Source organism: Malania oleifera, chromosome 1 (assembly GCF_029873635.1).
Source record: "Malania oleifera isolate guangnan ecotype guangnan chromosome 1, ASM2987363v1, whole genome shotgun sequence".
Lineage (NCBI taxonomy): Eukaryota > Viridiplantae > Streptophyta > Magnoliopsida > Santalales > Ximeniaceae > Malania > Malania oleifera.
The window spans coordinates 142847416-142872290 of record NC_080417.1 but is presented as its reverse complement, the minus strand read 5'-3'; the positions used below and the strand labels follow the sequence as shown (position 1 = coordinate 142872290).

The window sequence follows — 24875 nt, the reverse complement described above, 5'->3', positions numbered from 1 at the left end:
AACATTCTAAACCATAAAATATAAGTGACCTTATAATTGTCTTATAAAACTTTTCTTTTAATTTTAAATATATTTTATATTCATATAACACACTTAACATGCCCCTTCATTTCACCCAACCCATTTTAATTCTACGAACATCTTCAGTTATCCCTTTCGTTTGCATAATAACTTTTAGATATCTACATTTATTAGTGTTATTAGTTTCCTGACTATTTAGTTTAATATTTCCTCCTCTACTTATATTATTGAAATTACATTTCATATATTCTATCTTGTTCTTACTTATCTACTTTTAAACTCCAATATGCCTCCTATAACCAATCAACACAATATCATCAATCTGTAAATGCACATATACCAAGAAGTCTCATTTTGAATTTTCCTAATAAGTTCATCAATGTTCACATTTAAATTGATGCATTTTATTATTAGCTCCAACCACTAATAGTACACATGCTATACAAGCATAAACACAAAAAAACCAACCTCTACACCTACCAGGAAGTTGATCTCAAAAATGATATCTGAACACATTTAGTTAATAGTTATGATCAAATGTTGACTTGGAACATCAAGTTTCATATTATAAAATTAACATTTCAAGGACCAAAATTGACCCCTAGCATAGCAAGCCAAATAGGCCTAGGCTGGGGGAAAGATGGCCAAAATACTAATCCCATTCCACAGCAGAGACGAACCATGGAGATGAACTATCTTACTCAACAAAACATGGCAAATATATACTTTTAGTCCAAGCAAATAGAGATCTGTTTGGGAAAAAAGAAATCTGGAGTAACCACTAAAATCTGTGTATGACAACTTCTCACCCATTATCCAAGTTCTTATCACTCATGGCAATCACAAGTATTCAACCATATCGTAAAAGGATTATGTAACATCGGCAAATTCAGGGAAAGAGGCTATCTAGAAAGGATGCCTAAACTCGCTTCATCACCACCACAGTAATAACCATTACTACCAATCCCATGATCGATATTCCTGTGGGGCTCTGCATGAAGCTTGCCATTCCCTCCATGCCAGCCTCACCAGATTTCTGATCTCCTGCTCCAACTCCAAATACGTTCCAGAACAAATCAGAAGCTCTGTTAACCATCTCCACAACTGAATGTTTTACATCCTGCATAAAACCCAGAAATGCATTTCCAACATTCCCAGATTGCTTTGGAACAGATGAATCTTCATTGTCCACAACAGATTCCTTTTCCTCCATAACACCATAAAATGAAGGGGCATCTGCTCACAAAAAGATCGAAGTGAGTTTGCAATATACATTACATACATAGATATATGTATATATATGAGAGAGAGAGAGAGAGAGAGACAAGTTGGGATGAAAAGTAGAACAATTTACTGGTTTTCTGCGATTGGAAGAACTCCGCAAGTGCCTCATTCTTCATGACAGCATCCCAAACATTTCGGTCACTGGCAATTGAAGCTACAACAGTCTGCACGCAACAAAGTAGGCTAATATAATTTCATAAGAGTATGCATCTCATCGAACAAAAAGTTCAATTATCAGTTCACTGCATTTACTTCAACTGCAATTGTCACCAAAAACATGAATCTGGGAATAAGACACTGAAGCAAAGAGGCTCTAATGATAAGCCTCAGTAAAATATAGGAAATTAATTAACCTTTTTTTACTCCCTCACAAGTTCCTCAAGTAGAGGAGGTAAGATTGCATAAAATATGCCCTCCCCCTCCCAAGACTCCCAATGGCCTGAGACCCTTGTGCACTGGGTGTTACAGTTTCTTTTTGTTTAATTATATTTTTCAACCAACATGCAAGTAGCTCTAAATATCAAGAATTGGTATTTCAAAATTTAAAGCATGTACTGTCAAACATAATAAGAATTTCTTTAGCAGTTCCCTCAGATACTTCATCAGTGTCCTAACAGTACTTTTAACAGCTCAGCTAAATTCTTTGTCAAACACAAGATGGTAAGGGGCTTGGGAAACCAAGAACACACCAGATAAAATCTAATCCACAAGACCTGTTCTAAAATAAATGCTGTCAAGTGCAACACTTGCATTTTTATTTTATTTTTCAAAAAAGACACTACAGTGTGAAAGTCCATCTAAAAAAAATATAACCTACAAATATATAATGCGCTTTGAAGTGAAATACATCCAAGGTTCAGTATGTAAGAATTCATGTATATGATTGAGAAAAAAAGGATGACCGTGTAAACATGCAATTCAAGCACCAACTTCTGAATGGCAGGATTATCATCTCCAAAATTTCTGGTCTCTAATGCACTACCCTCATCCATTTTCCAAAATAAAAAATTCATGTGAAAAAGTTAAAGTTACATGGATTGAGGGTCTGAACCTGAGCAGCAGTATTCTCTTTGAGCAACTTGAATGCTTGCATGGCATGATTGGGCATTGGAGTCACTGAATTATCACTTGTAACACATCCCTTAATCTCTGAAGAGTTTGAAAGCAGAGGCTGGTTGGGCTCATGATCATTTGAGAATGATCCCATGGATCCAGCAGACTTTGGTGAGTTGAAGTCCCTGAAAGTAAACAGAGAGTAAGAGCAGTTAGCAGAGCATCTGTTAATGTACATTTCTTAATAATACAATTGTGAAAAAAGGAAAATGAATAGAGGCAGGATGCGCATATCTGAATATATGATACCACATAGCAGCATGACTGCACGAACAGACTATTTACTAGCAGCAAGTAAACACATTGTGGTTCACTTGACATTTATTCACATGTTTCCACAACAACCTCATAACATGATATGAAAATGTGAAAGGACAAGTTAAAATAAAAGCACTCTTGTCCATAGTTTCAGCACATAAACGCCCATGCACAAAAAATTCTATTGTAAGGCAATGCCACTTGAGAAATATAGCATAATTCCATGCAGACTGAAGACAAAGCCCGTAGATGCTTCTACAAATAAAATTAAAAATATTTAACACAACTAAAAGAAACTTACTCATGGAGAAACATCTAGCTTCTTCTGCAACCTCAAGAGCAGTAAATTCCTAAAACAGATATCCCTTTCCTTTTCAAAAGTAAGGCAATGACAATCTCTTCCTACCATGAAGTGATTCCCAAGGACATTAAAAGCACCCACTTTCAAATCATCAAGAATTTCTCGGAATTAAAATATTTCTTCTCATCCTATCTAGCATTTCCTGCTCCCCCAACCCCTTCCAAGTAACTTCTGTTACATCCTCTGCACCAAGCCTTTACTTTTTGAGAATATCGTACTAATAAGGTGTTTCTAAGACAAGAATAAAGCAATGTGTCACCGTCTTAAGAGTTCTGCAACCATGACACATGGTTTTGGTGTATGATTCTGACTTGAAGGGAAATTGGTTAACATGGATTCAAGATGATTCTAACTTGTGACTGGGGGAATGTCATGGCGATACTTTCAGCATGTCATTGCGATGTTGTAGTGGATCCGAAGTAATGATAGTGGTGTTCTTGAACCTAAGATGTACAATCATTAGATCCTTAGTTGCTACTCATTTGTGAGCGGGAATCTTTTGGAGATGTCCTTTAGAGAACAGTATGTGAGCGGCGTACCTCCCCTTGTATCCTATTGGATATTAAGTGAGCACCCCGAAGAGCGATAAGAAACAAGCTCTTGACATCCTTGAGGGGTGTCTTGGGCTTCCATGTGGGATTGGGAAACCCATGTACAGTCCATTTGAGAATGAGATCACGCAGTACTATCAGCCCGAAGGTTTAGGAGTTCACTTTTCTTGGTTGTCAACCATAAGGTTGGATGGTGTCATCCAAGACACAAGAGTTTCCAATAGAGCCTCAACTTGGGAAGAGGGGAGGAGGGTACCTCATTCTCCACAGGCATATGAATGCTCAAGACCCCAAACAAAAAATCACCATTCAAAAGTGCAAGCTATTGTTATTTTCACTGCATATTTTCATGCTCTCTTATGCCTATGGTTGGCTTGGGATGAATGAAATTGGATATTGATGTTATATAATAACTACCTACATATAAAAATAAAGGAGACATAGAATTGCAATAATTATTGTGGAATTAAACTTACGAGTCATACAATAAAATTGTGGGAAAGGGTAGTTGAACAAAGATTAAGGTTAGAATGAGCGTCTCATAAAATCAATTCGGTTTTATGCTTGAGATATGTACTAAAAAAGTTATATATCTGTTAAGAAGATTAATGGAAAAGTTTAGGAAAAAAAATAGGAACTTGCACATAATTTTTTTGACCTAAAGAAAGCATATGAAAGGGTACCTAAAAAAGTGCTATGGTGGGTTTTAGAAAAAAGGGCATATGTAATAGGTATACTAATGACATTAAGGATATGTGTCATGGAATAGTGACCATCATTAGGACTACATACGGAGATACTAGGAAGTTTTCAATGACAATAGATATACATCAAGGATTACCTTTGAGCCCTTACTAGAAGTATCCAAAATAGCTTTGCAAATGATATTATCTTGATTAAAGAAACTAGGGGTGGAGTAGAATCTAAATTAGAATTATGGAGAGGATTTTTATAATCTAAAGGTTTTAGGATAAGTATAAAGAGAAGACAGGATATATGTAATGTAATTTTAGCCATAATAGGAGGAATATTGGAGAAAAGGTTAAACTTGATGGTCAAGAAATCAAAAACACTAATAGATTTTGATACCTTGAATCTATTGTGCAAGCTAGAGGAGAAATTGAAGAAAATGAAATGCATAGAGTTAAAGCAGGTTGGATAAAATGGAGAAGAGCTTCAAGCATGTTATGTGATCGTAGAATACCCTTAAAATTAAAAGTGAAGTTCTATAAAACGAGTGTAAGGCCAACTATTATATATGGATTAGAATATTAGGTAACTAAGAAACAACATATCTAAAAAATAAAAGTTGCCGAGACAAGAATGATAAGGTGGATGAGTGGTATAGAATTAAAAGATGAACTAAGGAATGAACATATTTGCGGTAAGCTACGCGTAATTCCTATATATGATAAGATAAAGGAAGGATGACTCAAACGGTTTGGACATTTACAATGTAGGCCAAATAGTGCATTAATGAGGAGTGTGTTAGTTACTGCCAGGGGTAGTAGAAAGGGTAATGGTAGACCTAAATTAACTTGTAATGAGATAGCAAAATTTAATAACCCTAAATTTTTCAGAGGAAATTGTTCATGAATGTGTAAATTTGGTGGAAAAAGATTCATGTAGCTGCCCCACCTAATGAGACTTAAGACTTAGTTTGTTTGTTGTTGTTGTATATATTATATAATACCTCACAACATCATTGATCTCAAAGTAAAACTAAAATTCAATTATGATATAAAACATGATTAATTTATCAGCCTTAGTACAAGGGGTAATAGAAGAGAGAGTGGTAAGCATAAATTAACTTGGAATGAGATAATAAGAATTTAATAACCCTGAATTTGTTAGATAAAATTTTCCATAAACATGTAAATTGGCAGAAAAATATTCATGTAGCTGACTCCACTACTTAAGACTTAGTTTGTTGTTGTCATATCACCAGTACATTGATCTCAAAATGAAACTAAAATTCGTTTACGATATAAAGCATGAATAATTTATCAGCCTTCAAATTGGAAGAGAAACTGTGGCATATTGTCCCCAGATGCTAACAAAATCTTCTGCACTCTGCACTCATGGCTAATATTTTCAACCACAATACATAGAGGATGTAGGAGAGGGGAAACTCTTCATTTGATATTGAGAAAAAAAAAAATGATATTGAAGAAGTTGTCAAACTCTTGGGGGGACGAAGCACAAAAGCAAATTCAAGTAGATACTACAGCAGTTGACTGCAATATATCATTTTCTGAGGTATTGAGATTCTACATACGAAACACAAAATTAAAGCAAATCACATGCTGCAGATACTGTGCAAAATAACGCAACTCAAAGTATATAATGCAAAAACTAGGGCTTTATAACATGTTCCAGACAATCCTACAGCATAAAAAATAAGCAAAATAAATGCATTATAATTTCTAAAGCAAATTTCACACCATAAAGAGAAACATGGTAACACAATTTAATTCAAAATATACACCATAGGAATACAATATGGTAACCATTCCAATCTAGATGAGGCACTTTTAACACCATTTAATACCAAGAAATTGAAAGATAGAAGAGAGACCAATCTTTTTGCAAAAGATAAAAAAGTTGCAAACAAGATTTCCACATTTTTTTTCTTCACATTTACTTTCTCTTGCTTTGTTTTCTCCATAACCAAAACAGCAAACAAACATGACAATGATTTCCTTTCTTTGAATAAAGAGAATGCAGCAGTTCCTTCCAATTCAAGAAGAACCAGACTTTATTTAACTCGAGAACCCGAACGTCCTAACCCTTCACACAAGGTAGAATACCCTTTTCTTTGGTTTGGGGAAGAAGAAACTTTAAACCCTTCATTCATGGGATTATAATATGTTATAAAGTTCACAGAAATAACTACCTTAGATCACACCACCAATTGACACGTGACAAGCAGTTACATATACAAAAATAGTACATGCCGCATCAAAACTAAACCCTAAAATCAAATAATTTTAATCCAATTGTTTTCAGACTACGAAAAGGGAAAAAATAGTGAATTGTAAAATCATCCACTTTTGCTTGGATAAATACTCAAAACCTAACAAGAATTAGGAATTTCAAATGTGCGTACTTCTCAAGAGCATCTGTCAAATCGGCAGTGGCGGATTTGGCCTCCTCAAGAGTAGGAACGTCGCCAAAGACGAGCCTCGGCGGCGGATAGTCGACATCCAAGATCATTTCCTCTCCGACGCCGGCGAACTCCCAGTCGTCGGAGTCCCACGACGAACGCTGCATCTCAACGGCTTCGGGTTGAGCAGGAGAAGACGATGCGATAGCCGAAACAGGGCGAGAAGCCTTGAGCGCCGCGGCGGCGACAGGGTACTCCGCCGCCGGCACAGTCGGAACGCCGCGAAGCCCACCGTTCAGTGCCCCCATGCCGGCCACCTTGGCCGCCGCCCTCATAACTCCTCCGCCTCCCATAGCGGTGGTAGTGGTCGCTTTGTTTCTTCTGAGACCTAAGGAACCCTAGAGAGATCAGGAGAAGCTGCAGCCAACCGGGTCGAGAAAGAAACAAGGAACGTGTTCGGAGGATCTGTACAGACAGAGAAGATAAAAGAGAGAGAGAGAGAGAGAGGTGGCGATGTCTGAGGTTGATACACGTGTCAGTCTCGAAGATGTCTCGCAGGCTAAGCAAGGTGTACGAGAAAGTTTGGGGTATGTTTGTTCCGAGGATTGTAAATGTATAGTAAATTGATCGGAACCGTCGATCTGAAGGTAGGATAATCTGATCAGTGGAAAGACCAATTGCCACGCCACTGTGCCTGTGGAGTTGACTTGAGACTTGGAGTCCGTACATGAAAGATCCTACTTCAGTGTTGCGCATTCTATCTTAAGCTTCAAATCTTATCCCATCCGAGTATGGAGGAGCGAATATCTTTGCCTAAAAAAAATTTAAAAATGAATAAATAAATAAATAAGGTAGTGGAAAATGTTATATTTATCTTCTATATATTATATATATATATATACATTTAATTCGCATACTATGTGTATGGTACCATTTGATCTGTAAAATTATTATACTTATTGGATAAGTGAGATCTTATATTTAGATTTTAATTGTAATAAGAGGAACATAAAATGAGAAAGAGAAATAAGATATTTTTATTGTGTAGTCTATATTTAAGAACAAATTTTCAATCGATCCAAAAAATATATTAGTTCAAATCCAATAGTTTATGACTACATGACACATAATCATACGTGTAAAGATAATAGCTCTCACATTTAAGAGTATGGTGTAGAGATTCGAAAAATAGTATTTAACAAAATAATAAAAAAAAGAAGAATTTTTGTTTGACATAGATCAAACCGTCGACGATTTTGATAGAGCTCAGAAAATCATCGACGGTTTCCCCCTGTGCTAGCAGCCTATAGAAAGGGGATCAAGTTATTTTTTTGGAAAAATTAAAACCCCTTTCTCTCTCTCTCTCTCTTGCGGTGTAAATTACACCTACTGGAAATAAAGGAGGAGGATATATCTTTTAAATGTTGATTGGAAAGTGTGGAAAATAATTTCTAAAGGAAATCATGTTCCTATGAAAGTTGTTGATAAAGTAAATGTACCTAAGGCTGAAGATGAGTATACTGATGATGAATGAAAACTGTTCAAATAAATGCTACTGCCATAAACCTTCTATACTGTGCATTAGATGTTAATGAGTTCAATAGGATAATGACCTATAAAACTTCTAAAGTGATATGGGAAAAATTAAAAGTAATATATGAAGGCACTAAGGAAGTAAAAGATAGTAGGATAGATATGCTTACTAGTGAATATGAGACATTTAAATTGACTGCTTGTTAACCTTATAGGTCACACCCAATTTTGATAATGACAAATACTCAAGTATTTGATAGCTTTCAAATGTGTGTGTAGGTTTATATTAGCAAACCGATTGATGGCACATGAAAGCAAAGCATGAAGACCCTGAAGACCTTTTAATTTGTTATTGTAAATTCAATATTTGTAATATGGGTCTGTAATAGTAACTTAGGATGTGGTCTGTATTTATCTTACCTGCACATCATGCATATTGGATATATGGTAAGCTCAAAATGACCATAGGGGTTGAATGACCTTAGGGCGGCACCCTTCGGTCGACCAACGCCGGATTTTTGGGACTATCTCAAAATGGTCTCAGTAAAGACCCTAGTATGACTATAGGTCCCAACACTCACACACATATCATATAATATATATATATAGGTGTTAAATCTGTGCTTAAATTTAATATTTCTAAGCAATTTGAGAAAACTCGAGCGATCGAACCCTTGGAGTACAAAACTCCTCGGGCGCCCGAAATGTGGTCGAGTCAACAATTGACCAGGGCTCTTGGGCAACCGAACTTTAAATGTGCTTATCTTCCTCAGGCGCTCGAACGCCTCGAAAGGGACAATTCACCAACTGGGGCGATTGATTGTTTTAGTTCAAAAAGGCCCCCAAGCGATCGAACACATGGGTTCGGGCCACCGAACATTAGACCGGGCACCCGAAGTCACGAACAAATGCTACTGACTTTAATTCAGGCTGCCGAAGCACTATCCGGGCGACTGAACTGCATTGAACACCTTTTGTTACTGAGTCAGGTTGGGCTACCGATCCAAGGTTCGGCCACCCGAACCTTGCTCGGTTAAAATTAGTTTAATCGTGGGTAAACAGGGTTATTTCAAGATAATTATATTTTAATCCTTTGGAACATTTTTAATTATTCCCACCATATCCCAAATGGTTATATTTTTATCCCTGGCTATAAATATGAGTCCATTTGCAAGATTGAAAATAAATTAGCAAAGTGATTAACCAAAATATCATCTCTTTTGAAAATACATCTTTTGGCCAAATACTCTTAAACTTTCATTCATTTGATATATTCTAAGATTGTGAGAGTTCTTCTTGTGTGATTGTGATTTTTATACTTTGCTAGAAACTCCTACTTGTTTGTGTGCTTGAGATAATTTTTCTAAGGAGTTTAGCTTAGGTTTATCCCATAGATTTGCATATTATAAATCTTGTGTGGGGATAAACTAAGTAAGCTTAGGATATTTGCATCTTTGTTGCAAGTTTCTATTAGCTTGATTTTTGTTGTGCAAAGATTTTTCAAACAAGCAAACATTTTCAAACTAGTTTTGTGCATATTACTTTGAAGGAAACTTTTTGTAAAACTAGTTTGATTATCTGATTCGTATACTTGGAATATTGATGTGTTATTGAAATACCTTGTTTATATTCCAAGATATTGCTTGTGTTGAACACTCTTGAGCATCTTACTAATTATATTGCATTGAGTGTGGATTGCACAAAACTAGCATCACTGAGCTTACACTATATCCATGTTATTGATGTGTATGTGAACATGCATATTTGGGTACATATCTGCTTTACGTGAAAGCACTATTTCTGTACCATCTATTTAAGAGAATACTGTTATATTTCCAGGCGTGGCCTGAGGAGGCGGTAATCCAGACCGGTAAGGATTGTGTAGGTTGAGGTCAGCCCTGTGTTAATTGACTTAATTGTAAAGGTTGAGGTCAGCCCTGTGCTAATTGACTTGGTTTGTATAGGTGCCGCTCCACTCGTTAAGTGAGCCTATAGTGGTAATCCTTGTACTTGTTAGCCAAGGCGGGAACGTAGGCAATTTGGCCGAACCTCGATAATATTTCTAGGCGTCGTCTCTTTTACTACTTTATTGTGCATGCTTGATTAAATTTTCATTACAGTTTAAATTCCATTGTATATTTGGATTGATTTATTTTACATGCATTAGATTGACCTTAGGCTTGTGTAATACTGTTGATTAGTGATTGATCTAGGGGATAAAATTTTTAAATACCCAATTCACCCCCCTTTTGGGATTGCACCAAAGCTAACAGTTGGTATCAGAGCCTCGTAGTATTGACTTAAACGTTTTTACTAAAAGATTGAGATGACTCACATTGGTGTATCCCCATTCAGTGAGAGATAGTCACTTTCCAGTCCTCCATTATTTTGTGGTGTCGATTACACCACCTGGAAAATTAGAATGATCATATTTTTGAAATCTATGGACTGGAGGGTGTGGCTTGTGACTGCTAAAGGAAGATGTGCACAAATAAATGAAAATGATTTTAATATGATTAATTATAATGCCATAGATATATTGTATTGTGCTTTAGAGACTAATATTTTTGTTGAAATTGTGGCATGTCATAGTGCATAGGAAATCTGGGATGAACTTGAAAAGAAATATGGAGAATCCCAGGAAAACGAGATTACCACTCCAAATGCTCCAAATCTTTATAATCAGGTAATGGCAGATCATGAGCATACTGCAATAACCGACGAGGAGGTATATGATTCACCTTCTGTTTCAGTTTGTTATGCAGTTGATGATTCTTATGTTGATTGTTGCAAAATATAATGTGGAGAATCATCTGTGGTTCTTGGTGAAAATATTGTTGTTAATGCATGCAATGATTCATGTGAAAGTTATTGTGTTAATTCGTTTGATGAATCATTTGATTGCCCTATTGATAATTATGCTATTAGCTCATATAATAATCCATGTGATGCATGTTGTGATGATTCTTGTGCCAAATCCTATGACATATTGTATGATGAGTCATCCATTGGTTCTGATGATAATACTGTATGCATGGATTCATATGAATGTTATAGTGATAAATTTTGTGATGAATCATGCATTGAATCTTACAATGAAAGCATGCCCTCACATACAACACTAGAAAATGAATCATTTAAAATGCATAAGACTCTAGTCGGGATATTTAAGAAGAAAACCTTTTTGAAAAATGAGAGTAATAGGTTGGCAAAGCAGTTAGAAAAATTAAAAGAGTATTATGCCATCCTTGAAAATAAAAAGGTTAAGAAGATCTTGAAAATCATCTTCTTAGAGAAAGAGATAAATGATTATTCTAGCATAACACTTGAAATTAAAAATAAAAAGAATAATCACAATGAATCCTTAAGAATTAAAAGAAATAAATTTTTCAAAAAGGGTTCATGGTTAGTTCATCAAACCCATAATCATGCTACGTCAAGTAAAAATGGAAGAGGCTTAGATAAGAAAATGATTTGGGTAATCATGAAGGCAAACCCCGTAGGTTCTAAGGAAAAATGGATTTAAATTAATATTACTTTATTAAATGTTTCCTTAGTTCCTAGGCTTAGGTTTAGGGGGTTGTGATGACTGTAGGGTTGGGAAGTGGTTGTTGTTAAAAATGAAAATCTTAGTATATGCACTCACCTATCTTGTTATACTAAAAATCTTTATTCACTTCCAAATGGACATGACATCTATGCCTGGTATTTAATTCAAAATGCTTAACCCACACTTAAATATAAACATCTTAAGTTAAGCATACTTTGTTCATTGCATATAATTGAGCTTTAGGGAATTCGTCTTGCCTTGTATCATTTTACCCTAAACTCATCAATCAAAATTAAGTCGTCACTCTAAGTATAAGAATCAATGATAATAAATTTCATATCTATCTTGTGCTAATAATAAGACACCCCTCTCACAATCAGAATTAGAGGGATCCGCTAAGGGAATTGTATTTTATTGATTAAATCAAAATATTCCCTTTGAACCAAAGATATAAAAATCCTCTAATTTTGGTTCATCTCATCCATAGGAAATCTTTACCACACCACGATCATATCAGGTAGAGATTTTGTCTATTCTTTGGTTTGTATCCTTGCTCCTCTATGTGATCATATATATAGGATACTTTCCATTCTCCAAAGAGCATTGTTCAAGAAAATTCAAATACTTATAAATGCTCTTTGCCTAAGCGGGTGGACATATCCTTTTCCATGAAAATATCTTAAATCATGTCCACTTATATTGAATACTCTTTGAACATAACAAGAATTATAATCTTTAAGAGTATTTAATTTACGTCATATGCATAGCTCTCAAAACGTTAAGTCATGTCCTTTAGAACTTCATGTCCTTAGAAATAAGATAAATGGCTAATATGATGGTCATAGGTTTCAACATATATGGAAATGCAATAACTAAGAAACCTATCCATGAATGTTAAGAAAGAAAAGTCATTTGAACGTGGGTCTCTATCATATATTGAAATTCATAAGTAAAGAGGCATACATTGGCTTATGACCCTGAAGAAGTATTGCATGTGAATCTTTGGTCCTCTAAGCCTAAGCATGTTTAGCCAAGATTAAATCATGAAAAATCTAAACACTTGGCTAAGTAAGTAGAAAATGAAAAGGCATAAATTGAATAAGTGCATAACTCAGGGGGAGCATTTTTCTTCATGAATATATTTATACATTAAATGCTCTCATGATTTTTATCTTCTATGCCCGTATGTCTTCATACGAAAAGCACTGAATTCCTACTATTCATTATGCGTTAAATGAGTATATCTTCTAATGGATAGTTTATCTTTTGTTGATTATACTACTTGATTGCATGCTTAGTCTAGAATGTCTTCTACATGGCAGATGCAGTATATTGTGTATTGCATGCTGGTAGCAGATATAGGTTCTCGTGTGCCTTGAACTTAATTATAAATTGCTTAATTGAACCTATCAAGTGTAGGTTTTATGGGAAAATGTTCGATTTACAGACGGCATGCTGCCGAAATTTCGACAGGAATTTTCCCAACATAAAACCTTGTGCTAAAGATGATTATGATAAAATTAATGTTGAAACATTTTTTAAAGGATGAGTGAAACCAAATAGATAATTAAACTTCATCCTAACATAATCATCAACTATTTAGAAAGGGTCAGCTTCATCCCTATAGGAAGCGCATAAATGATCTATATGCATCACTATCGTTTATTGAAATATTGAGGCTCTTATAAGAATTGTGAACATCATATCCAGCTCTTAAAGCTATATATTTAGATATGGATTGTTCTTGGTTATATGCTTTATTTCATGCCTTAATATATATTCTCTAATGCATCTACGATCTATTGGGACAACTATACTAATCAAGTGACAAATGTAATCGACAAATACTCAGTATAATTGTTTTAAAGAATTGGATTGATGGCTTATACTACTAAGCATATTGAAAATGGTCTTTAATTGGTATAAGCAGCTTATTGCATCTAAGCTAGAATTCAAATTGATAGGGGGAGCATCTAGGCATAAATTCCTATCTTGTTTTGCTCACAAATATTCTTTGCTTAGATCTATTGTGAACTCACCGTGGCATGTGCTTAATCGAAATGATCTTTGTGAAAATCTTACGTTGATATATATTTCCTTGTCACATGTTGTTTATTTTTTTTTTTGCCATGTGATTTTGCATGTGATTGTTGAATTTTTAAGATCATTATGGTTTTGGTTTTCTAGTTATGTTATGAATGTACTTAATTGCTAAAACCAGAAAAATGTTGTTTGCTTGCATTATCTTTAATTTTTTTTTTGGCAAGCAACCCCCGGCACTATTTTGTAAACATCATAAGGGGGATATATATTTACATGTATATACATATATATATATTTATTTATTTATATATATAGTTATGGTAATATTTTATGGCAAGAACTAATTTCAAAACTAAACTCTTTTTTTCCTCTCTTGCCTTGTTATTATATATGGTTTTAAAGTTGCATAATTGGTTCATGGATTTTATATGAAAATGCATGCGAACTAGTTAGATCGTTTTTATGCTCAAACCTACTATTTGGTATCATATGCCGTGTGTTTTAAACTCAAATCTTTCACGGGTCTTATGATATGTTTCAATTGTCATGGCTTGTGCATATTTATGGTTTAACTTAGTTGTCATGTCATTTAAATCTTTAAATGACCAGTTATATTGTTTGGGTGCGTAATTGCTCTATCTCATACTTTATCATTCATTGTGCATTGTATAGTTATATTGTTATCTCTTTGGATGTTGAAAGTAATATATCTTGATCATACCAACTCTGTTTGAGTAGTTGTGAATAAATTGTTAGATTTTATTAACTCAAACAAGTCATTGTTTATACAAAACTTGTTTTGGGAAGTCCTATTTTCAAACGGCACTCTGCCGAAACTTTTCAAAACTTTCCAAAACTTATAATGTATAAAAAGGATGTTTACCCATTGCCTATAACAGCTATTTTTATGGCCCTTTTTGCTGTTGCCAAAAGGGGGAGATGAAGAGGCAAAAATTGGGTTGAATTGAATTAAATGAAAAATTATTTGCAATGATATACATTATGCATATTGTTAGGGGGAGCCTTCTAAGGCTATACCCATATTTTACATGATGTATTTGTCATCATCAAAAAGGGGGAGAATGTTGACCTTATAGGTCACACCCAATTTTGATAATGACAAATACTCAAGTATTTGATGGCTTTCAAGTGTATGTGCAAGTTTATATTAGCAAACCAATTGATGGCACATGAAGGCAAAGCATGAAGACCCTAAAGACCTTTTAATTTGTAATTGTAAATTCAATATTTGTAATATGGGTCTATAATAGTAACTTAGGATGTGGTTTGTATTTATCTTACCTGCACATCATGCATATTGGATATATGGTAAGCTCAAAATGACCATAGGGGTTGAATGACCTTAGGGCGGCACCCTTCGGTCGACCAACGCCAGATTTTTGGAACTATCTCAAAATGGTCTCAGTAAAGACCCTAGTATGACTATAGGTCCCACCATTCACACACACATCATATAATATATATAAGTGTTAAATCTATGCTTAAATTTAATATTTCTAAGCAACTTGAGAAAGCTCGGGCGACCGAACCCTAGGAGTACAAAACTCCTCGGGCGCCCGAAATGTGGTCGAGTCAACAGTTGACCAAGGCTCTCGGGTGACCGAACTTTTAATGTGCTTATCTTCCTCAGGCGCCTGAACGCCTCGGAAGGGACAGTTCACCAACTTGGGCGACCGACTGTTTTAGTTGAAAAGGGCCCCCGGGCGACCAAACACATGGGTCGGGCCACCGAACATTGGACCGAGCACCCGAAGTCACGAACAAATGCTACTGACTTTAATTTGGACCGCCGAAGCACTATCTAGGTGACTGAACTGCGTTGAACACCTTTTGTTACTGAGTCAGGTTGGGCGACCGAACCAAGGTTCAGCCACCCGAACCTTGCCCAGTTAAAATTAGTTTAACCGCGGGTAAACAGGGTTATTTCGTACTAATTGGATTTTAATCTTTTGGGACTTTTTTAATTATTCCCATCATATCCCAAACGGTTATATTTTTACCCCTAACTATAAATATAAGTCCATTTGCAAGATTGAAAATAGATTAGCAAGGTGATTAGCCAAAATATCCTCTCTTTTGAAAATACATATTTTGGCCAAATACTCTCAAACTTTCATTCCTTTGATATATTCTAAGATTGTGAGAGTTCTTCTTGTGTGATTGTGATTGTTATACTTTGCTAGAAACTCTCACTTGTTTGTGTGATTGAGATAATTTTTTAGGGAGTTTAGTTTAGGTTTATCCCACAGATTTGCATATTATAAATCTTGTATGGGGATAAACCAAGTAAGCTTAGGATATTTGCATCTTTGTTGCAAGTTTCTAGTAGCTTGATTTTTGTTGTGCAAAAATTTTTCAAACAAGCAAACATTTTCAAACTAGTTTTGTGCATATCACTCTGAAGGAAACTTTTTTTTAAACTAGTTTGATTAACTGATTCGTATACTTGGAATATTGATGTGTTATTGAAATACCTTGTTTATATTCCAAGATATTTCTTATGTTGAAGACTCTTGAGCATCTTACTGATTATATTGCATTGAGTGTGGATCGCACAAAACTAGCATCTCTGAACTTACACTATATCCATGTTATTGATGTGTGTGTGAACGTGCGTATTTGGGTACATATTTGCTTTACGTGAAAGCACTATTTCTGTACCATCTATTTGAGAGAATGCTGTTATATTTCTAGGCGTGGCTTGAGGGGGCGGTAATCTAGCTCGGTAAGGATTGTGTAGGTTGAGGTCAGTCCTGTGTTAATTGACCTAGTTGTAAAGGTTGAGGTCAGCCCTGTGCTAATTGACTTGGTTTGTATAGGTGCCGCTCCACCCGTTAAGTGAGCCTATAGTGGTAATCCTTGTGCTTGTTAGCCAAGGTGGGGACGTAGGCAATTTGGTCAAACCTCGATAACATTTCTAGGCATCATCTCTTTTACTGCTTTATTGTACATACTTGATTAAATTTCCATTGCAGTTTAAATTCCATTGTATATTTGGATTGATTTATTTTACATGCACTAGATTAACCTTAGGCTTGCGTAATACTGTTGATTAGTGATTGACCTAGGGGATAAAATTTTTAAATACCTAATTCACCCCCCTCTTGGGATTGCACCAAAGCTAACACTGCTAATGAGTCTACTCAATCCATGTACACCATATTCACACACATTACGAATTCATTAAATGCTCTTGGTAAATCTTACCTTATTTATGAGTTGATCAGGAAAATCCTTAGGGGACTACCGCTAGTATAGGAAGCTAAAGCTACTACTATAGCCAAAGGAAGTAATCTAAAAGAGATGTCAGTTTATGAACTGATTGTATCGCTCATCACTTATGAGCTAACAATAAATGAGAGGAAAAATGAGCAGAATAAAGCAAAGAGAGTTACAGTTCTTAGGGCATCGTCTAAAAGCTCCAGTGAAGGAAGTGACTCAGAATCAGAAGATGACATGGCTTTGCTAACAAGGAAGTTCAGAAAGTTCCTAAAGAAGAATAGGAAGTTTAATAGAAAATTTCGAAACTCGAAATCAGAAAGAGGAGAGTCTAGCAAGAGGAAATAGAAGGAAGATCCACCAACTTACTACAATTGCAATGAGGTTGGACACATCAAGCCTGAATGTCCTAAACTAATGAAAGCCTCTAAGAAAAAGAAGAAGGCTCTAAAAGTTGGTTGGGATACGCACAACACAAGCAGTTCAGACATTGAGTCAAGTGATGATCTGGTAGCTAATCTGTGTCTAATGGCACATGATGACTTTGAGGTACAATTGTCACGCCTCGAATCCACAGATGGGGCCTAGGTGTGATTTTAGTAACCTAACATGTCCCTGTATCATTTAAAACATATATGATACTACACTGAATGAGGGTCCAACCTCGTGGGGTACACGTAAACCCTATACACAATCACATACATATTCATACACATCAAATACGCAGCGAAAATGTTATTTCTCATACATACAACGTACCATACCAAAGTCTATGCATGACTAGAGTCTACACTCCAAAATACAGTATATACCCTGGGTGTGTACAAAACCCAGCAATGACAACCCGGTTACAAAATCAGTACTTACTTAAATACTATACGTAGCTAACTGACACCCACACTTCCAAATGCTAGGATGCTAGTTTCGGCTACTCGAAGGACCTAAAAAACATTTGTATATTTAGGGTGAGACACCTCTCAGCAAGGAAGAAAATAGGTTATATCAGTGTGTGACATACAAGTGTTATTTCGACATAAAACATAACACAATACAGTTCCAGTATTTTTTCGCTGCGTACATGATTGTGATTGGATGTGTTTAGGGTGCCTGGGAACCCCACAGAGTCGGACCCTCATCCTTTGTATTGTATCTGTGATGATTTGTATGATATAGGGACGGGTTAGGTTACATTATCACCTCCAGGTCCCATTTTGGGGTTCAGGGCGTGACAGCTTGGTATCAGAGCTAACCAGGTTACTAGATCTTGTAGACTTGGTTAGGCTTAGTTATGAGTACATACCAGAGTATAGGATGTGGATATGGGTAGAGTTGGTTGAGGGTTTTTCGATTGCTAGATCGGGAATTGTCGATGGTATCCCGTGTTTTTCCTGGGATGACGATTCCAGTAAAAGTAGGGCAGATCATTGATGACTTTCGTGTCGGTGTGATAGGACAGACCTAGACCTGGCAGGAAGTAGTTAACACGATTTGTAACACTCCGACCCCGAGGGGCTTGGGGTATTAACTTTTTACTACTGATTTACAGCGGAAGCAAAATAAACTCAATTTTTATTAAACCAGAGCACTAATCATCCATATTACAATCATTTATTTCAAAAGAAGAAAAATTACACAAACATAAATATCTAAAACCATACTAATATTTCTAATAAATCTTTATTTTTCTAATCCCCACTCGCATGCTTGCTAAGCTTGATTTCTGACATGTCCTTCAGAGTTATCTAAAATAAAATATGATTGGGGTGAGACGACGCTCAGTAAGTAAATAAGATTATTATTAGTGTGTGGCCAAAATGAGCTTTTAAAGAATTTCGTAAAACAATATTTAATACTATAACTTCAATACTGCTTTTAGAATAAATATAAATTTAAAAATTTCTGCATAAAACTTTTGTCATCAATTTCAACAGTAAATTTTTATAATCAATACTATAACTGCTAAATTAAACTTTTAACTTTAAAACTGTAAAAATATTTTATGATAAACATACATATACTTTTCCTTATACGTTTTCCTTAGATCGTCATTTAAGCACCAGAATGATCCTTTTCACGTAAACTTACACTTTTCCTTCAAATCATCAGTAACTTTGTACACGTAATTAAATATGTATAAACATATATTATAAAAAAAAATCACCCTTAGGCCTTTTTGCCATAAGTCATGTTTACCCCCATGACTGGGTTGTGCAGTCCGAAGACTGGACTTAACTAGCTGGCCGACCAAACTAAATCAACGTACGTAAACTTTAAGTGAGATTTTCCTTATTAAGTTCTAATCCGGAACCAGGTGTGCACTCAGGAGAAATCCACTAACATAAATAACCACTCTGTAAACAGTGTGGGTGCACTCTGATCCGTATAAACTTTAAGCTGCGGTACCGAGCATCTGTAACTTTGAACTTTCGTTGTCATAAGGGGTTTTAAAATCATCTTATTATAATTTATGCAATTTAAAATAATATCGTAAAAATCTCAACTTTACTCATATTTTCATAAAAAATAGAACGTAGAAATAAACTCATGCCACACAATTTTTTTGTGTTAAAAATATATATAATTTTATTTTTGAATATAAATAAATGCTGAAAATTTACCCGAAGGGATTAGAACATTTCTTAATTCAAAAATAGATGCAAGTATATTAAAGATAGAACTGGTATAATTAAATATGTGTAAAATAAACTCATGAAAATTTTGTGGAACTAATTAACATAATTGAACTTTACTTATAAAATAAACTCGGGTATGACTTTTAAATAAAAAAAAAAAAACTAACATAATCAAAATTTACTTACCTTCTTCTTTTACCGTGTGCTACGAACATAAAAACTATCTTTAAGCAATGAGATCGGAAAGAGTGGGTGAGTGAGAACTTACTCAAAATTCTCTCTCCACCACAAATTTTTTCACTCACTAATCCTTCTCTTCCTTGGAAAATTGTTGTGAAAAATGAAGGTTAAGAGCTCCCTATTTATAGGAAAATTTTGAGGAAGAAATGAAATTTATAAAAGTGTGGGGAGATGGGTGAAATTATAATTTTTAAAAATTAAAAAATGGGCAAGGGATGGGCAAGGTATGGGTTGAGTATGGGATGGGGATGGAGGCCATGTGGGAGTGCTTGCCACCATTCCTATTAAATAAATTTTTAATTAATCACTTACCTAATTAATTAATCAATTAGTTAATTAATCATTTTATTATTTTATTATTTTTCTTAATCATTATTATCATTATTATTATCATTGTTATTAATTTTGAACCATTTTTAGTATTTATTTATTTTATTATTTATTTTTGAATAAAAATTAAATTTAAATTTTGAAAACTCATGTGGGCCCCACATAACTTCGAGACCCGAATGGATCCTACGTACCTCGAATAATTTTTATACGATTTTATGCATCCTAAATAGCTTTGAGACTCGTGTAAACTTCTATACGGCTTCGGGACTCATGTGGGCCCCACACAGTCTTGTGGGTCCCGCATAGGATACCTATATTATTATTATTTTATCATATATTTCTATAAATTGTATCAGTCAAAACATTATTTTATGTACTTATTTACGTATATAAACAGTGTCTATCCTGTTTTATCCTATGAAATTCCATTTTGACCAGGCCGACCTCCAGGGAGCAACTGAGCCGCAATGGTCTCTGAGCACTCGCTTAAACAAGGTCTTTCTTAGGCATCAAACATGGAATCAAGGATCCTAACAGAGAAACACTTTCTTTTTTAATACTAACTATAATTATTATTATTATTCATTTTTTTTTTGGGTTATTACACGATTAGTGTAGATCATTGTGTTAACTGTATGTGTTTTAAGGATACTGATAGATTCCTATTATGTTGCAGAATGGAGCCCAAGGATAATAACCTGGGAAGTGGCTCTGAGGAGACTGCGAGTGATGAGTCTCCTTTTGTGCCTCGGGGTTTGACGAGGTAGGTATTGCAGGAGATCGGGCGGAGTATGAGGAGATGTGAACGCTCTCCTACTACTGTGGGGTGCACCATTGAGAGGTTCACACGCATGCATCCTCCAACGTTCTCTGGAGGACCTAACCTGATGATAGCAAAGGACTGGATGGAAAAGACTGAGAGGATCTTGGAGGTCCTGCACTACACGGATAGGTAGCGAATTCTTTATGCTACCTTCCAGCTATCTGGGGAGGCGAGTTGATGGTGGACTACGGTGAATCTGTTGGAGAAGTAGAGAGCTGGTCCTAAGGAGATGACGTGGAGCTGATTCAAGGAGGTATTCTTTGATAGATACTTCCCGGCTTCCGTACGAGATGCGAAGGCAGATGAGTTTTCTGTGCTGACTCAGGGGAGTTTGACGGTGTAGGGGTATGCGGCTTGATACATAGAGTTGTCCCACTTTGCACCATGTATGATCTCAAGTGAGTATGAGAAGACTCGGAGGTTCGAGAAGGGTTTGTGGAAGGATATCCGCAGACTAGTGGGTATGCTTCAGATCTGCGAGTTCTCGGTGTTGGTGGATAAAGCCACGGTGATCGAAACTTGTATCCGAGAGGCTGAGGTGGATCAGGAATCGAGGAAGAGGACGGTATCTTCTGGTTCTCAGACAGGATCTCGTCAACGATCGTGGAAGAAGAGGAGTAAGGGCTCGGGTTACTGCCAGAATACTGAGCGCCAGGACTCTCAGATGAGCCGGAGTGGTGGTCGTTGTACCAGATGTCATAGGTGGCACGAGGGAGAGTGCTGGTCATTTGGGGGTAGTTGCTACTACTGTGGCCAACTAGGCCACATGTCTTGTGATTGTCGAGCACAGAGGCAAGACGTGCCTACAGTTAGTGGGGACCGAGGGAGTAATCAGATACCTCGGGGAACCGCTCAAACGAATACAGCTCCGGCCAAAGTATACTCTCTTACTCCAGCGGACACTGAGCATGCAGGTTACGTGGTGACAAGTACCTTATTATTACTTTCGAATAAAGCTTCTGTTCTCTTTGATTCGAGTGCAACCCATTCTTTTGTATCTGTAAATTTTGTGGGATGGTGTGGGATTGAGACCCGAGACATGAATGAGGTATTAGCTATTACTACGCCATCTAGGAGTGTATCTTTCTATAGGAAGATGTTGATAGATTGCCCAGTGGAAATTTAGGGAAAGATGTTACCAGTGAATCTTGTGGTATATGACATGTCAGGGTTTGACGTCATTCTTGGGATGGACTGGTTGTTCTCCAGTTATGCCGTGATCGACTGTTGTAGGAAGGTTGTAGTTTTCTGACCTCCTGGGGAGTAAGAGTATGAATTCTTGGGATCGTCTGTGCGTTCAGCGCCACAGATTCTGTCAGCACTACAGGCGAGGAGGCTACTCTTGGACGGATGTCAGGGGTACCTAGCTTGTATAAAGGAACAGCCACGGGATGAGTTGAGACTCGAGGACATTCGGGTAGTCAGTGAGTTCCCGGATGTGTTTCCAAATGATTTACCCGGTTTACCTTCGGATCGTAAGGTGGAGTTTGTGATAGAGTTGCTTCCCGGTAAGGCATTGATCTCTAAAGCTCCGTACCGGATGGCTCCAGCAGAACTTTGGCAGTTGAAGGAGCAGCTACAGGAATTACTGGACAGGGGATTCATTCGACCTAGTGTTTTGCCCTGGGGAGCTCCAGTATTGTTTGTAAAGAAGAAGGACAGGTCGATGTGGATGTGCATTGATTATCGTGAGATTAACAAGGTAACTGTGAAGAATCGTTATCCTTTACCTCGTATAGATGATCTCTTTGACCAGTTGTAGGGGACGCAGGTCTTTTCGAAGATCGATTTGCGTTCAGGATATCATCAGGTGAGGGTTAGAGTGGAGGATGTAGCGAAAACGGCTTTCCGAACTAGATATGGCCACTACGGGTTTTTAGTCATGCCTTTTGGGTTAATGAATGCTCCGGCAATGTTCATGGATCTGATGAACAGGATTTTCCATGAGTACCTAGATCGGTTTGTGGTGGTATTCATTGATGACATTCTAGTATACTCGAGGAGTACGGAAGAACACGTGGAACATTTGAGGTTAGTGTTATAGATTCTGTAAGAGAAGAAGTTGTATGCTAAGTTGAAGAAATGTGAATTTTGGTTGAGTCAGATTGCGTTCTTAGGCCATGTGGTTAATGGGGATGGAATATCAGTTGATCCTAACAAGATTGAAGTTGTGGTCAACAGTGTAAGGCCGAAGAATGTATAAGAGGTTCGGAGTTTTCTAGGACTAGCGGGATACTATCGTCGGTTCGTAGAGGGTTTCTCTAAAATGTTTGGACCTCTGACTCGATTGACTAGGAAGGGAGTCCAGTTTGAGTGGACCAATGATTGCTAGCAGTGTTTTTAGGAGTTGAAGCACCGGCTGGTTACTGCTCTAGTGTTGACCATTCCTTCGGGGGATGGTGGATTTGTGATTTATAGCGACGCGTCTTTGAAGGGCTTAGGATGTGTGCTTATGCAGCAGGGTAAGGTTGTGGTGTATGCTTCTCAGCAACTGAAGGAGTATGATAAGAATTACCCTACGCATGATCTAGAGTTGGCTGCTGTTGTGTATGCACTAAAGATCTGGCGACACTATTTGTAACGTCCTCAAAATTCATACATTTTTTTTTAAATATATCTATGCATTTACATCCATACATAAGTAGCGGAAACATAAATCATATAACCGTTTACATACATATAAAAAACAACACCAGAATCCAATATCTACAAACTATATCCATACAAAAATGCCCTTCTATCATCATCTACTCAAAATATACCCAACTCTGTCAAAAACTTACCCTAAACCAGGGCGATCAAACACTCTCTCTATCCATGAGCCTGATCTACTCGCCTAACTGGCTCACTTGAAAAACGTTAGAATAATGGGGTGAGTCGACGCTCAGTAAGTGGAAATATGCTATTACTAGTGTGTGGCAGCTAAGTTAAGAATACTTTTAAAAATAACAACTAAACTGTAATGCAACAATCTGTAAAATACATCTTTCAAGCATGTCTATCTTTCTCAATTTAAAATATACTGTATCGTCTGTATTTTCTACTTTTCATACTGATAATATCATACTATACTCATCATATACTATAATACTGTATACATATACATATCTTTGCTTTATCCCTGGGACTCTGTACGTCATGATTTGACCTCTCATGACAGGGTTGTGCGGCCTGTAGGCAAGACTCTATCTGGTCGGCCCTCCAAATAAGTCAATATACTCTACACTACCTCAGCCCGGCCAAACTGCATTCTCTCCTAGGCGCGGGACTGGATGCTATCTCGTCTAACCGGCCCCCTCTACCCAGCGTACTGGGGAGCTGCATCCTCTCCGGGCACGGTTAGACGGTACCCACACACTATTTGAGATATGTGGTTGCACTCTATCTGTATATAGCAACGGTACCGTGCTCTGTAATCTATATCTGTACTGTATCTATCTAAAATCTTTCCATAGGGAATCTGATACTATATACATATATACATATATTCTTTTTTTTCTGTTTTCGTCATGTTTCCAAAATTACCATAACTCTATCTTTCTGTACTGTATATTCTGTAATTTCTGTATACTATATCTGTAGCATCTTGATGCTACATATATATATATATATATATCTGTCTATATCTCTGTCTATATACTCTATCTGTATACTCTGTATGTTATGATAATAGGAAACATGACATGCTATAACTCTGTATATATGTTCTATGTAAAGCTGTAATATAATTACTGATCTGAGCAACTGTATACACGTGTATGTATATATGTACATATCTATTTCATG

The 24875-nt window shown here is 36.4% G+C and overlaps 1 protein-coding gene across 1 annotated transcript; it reads right to left on the bottom strand.

Moving 5' to 3' along the window:
* Positions 1–521: 521 nt before the first annotated feature.
* On the bottom strand, positions 522–7477 carry LOC131143829 (uncharacterized). The gene is made up of 4 exons (XM_058092201.1): positions 6698–7477; positions 2357–2543; positions 1376–1469; positions 522–1257 (listed from the first exon to the last, which is right to left on the bottom strand). The coding sequence occupies exons 1-4, from the start codon at positions 7045–7047 to the stop codon at positions 941–943; spliced, it is 948 nt and encodes a 315-aa protein (XP_057948184.1). The 5' UTR covers positions 7048–7477; the 3' UTR covers positions 522–940.
* Between the last annotated feature and the right edge of the window lie 17398 nt (positions 7478–24875).

What these genes read in the sequence shown, in the direction of transcription:
- LOC131143829 (XM_058092201.1), bottom strand. Translation starts at nt 7,047, where the DNA reads ATGGGAGGCGGAGGAGTTATGAGGGCGGCGGCCAAGGTGGCCGGCATG. An exon ending in AAGAGAATACTGCTGCTCAG is followed by an intron (nt 1,470 to 2,356) that starts GTTCAGACCCTC and finishes TGTTGCGTGCAG; the next exon opens with ACTGTTGTAGCTTCAATTGC. An exon ending in CTTCCAATCGCAGAAAACCA is followed by an intron (nt 1,258 to 1,375) that starts GTAAATTGTTCT and finishes TTTTGTGAGCAG; the next exon opens with ATGCCCCTTCATTTTATGGT.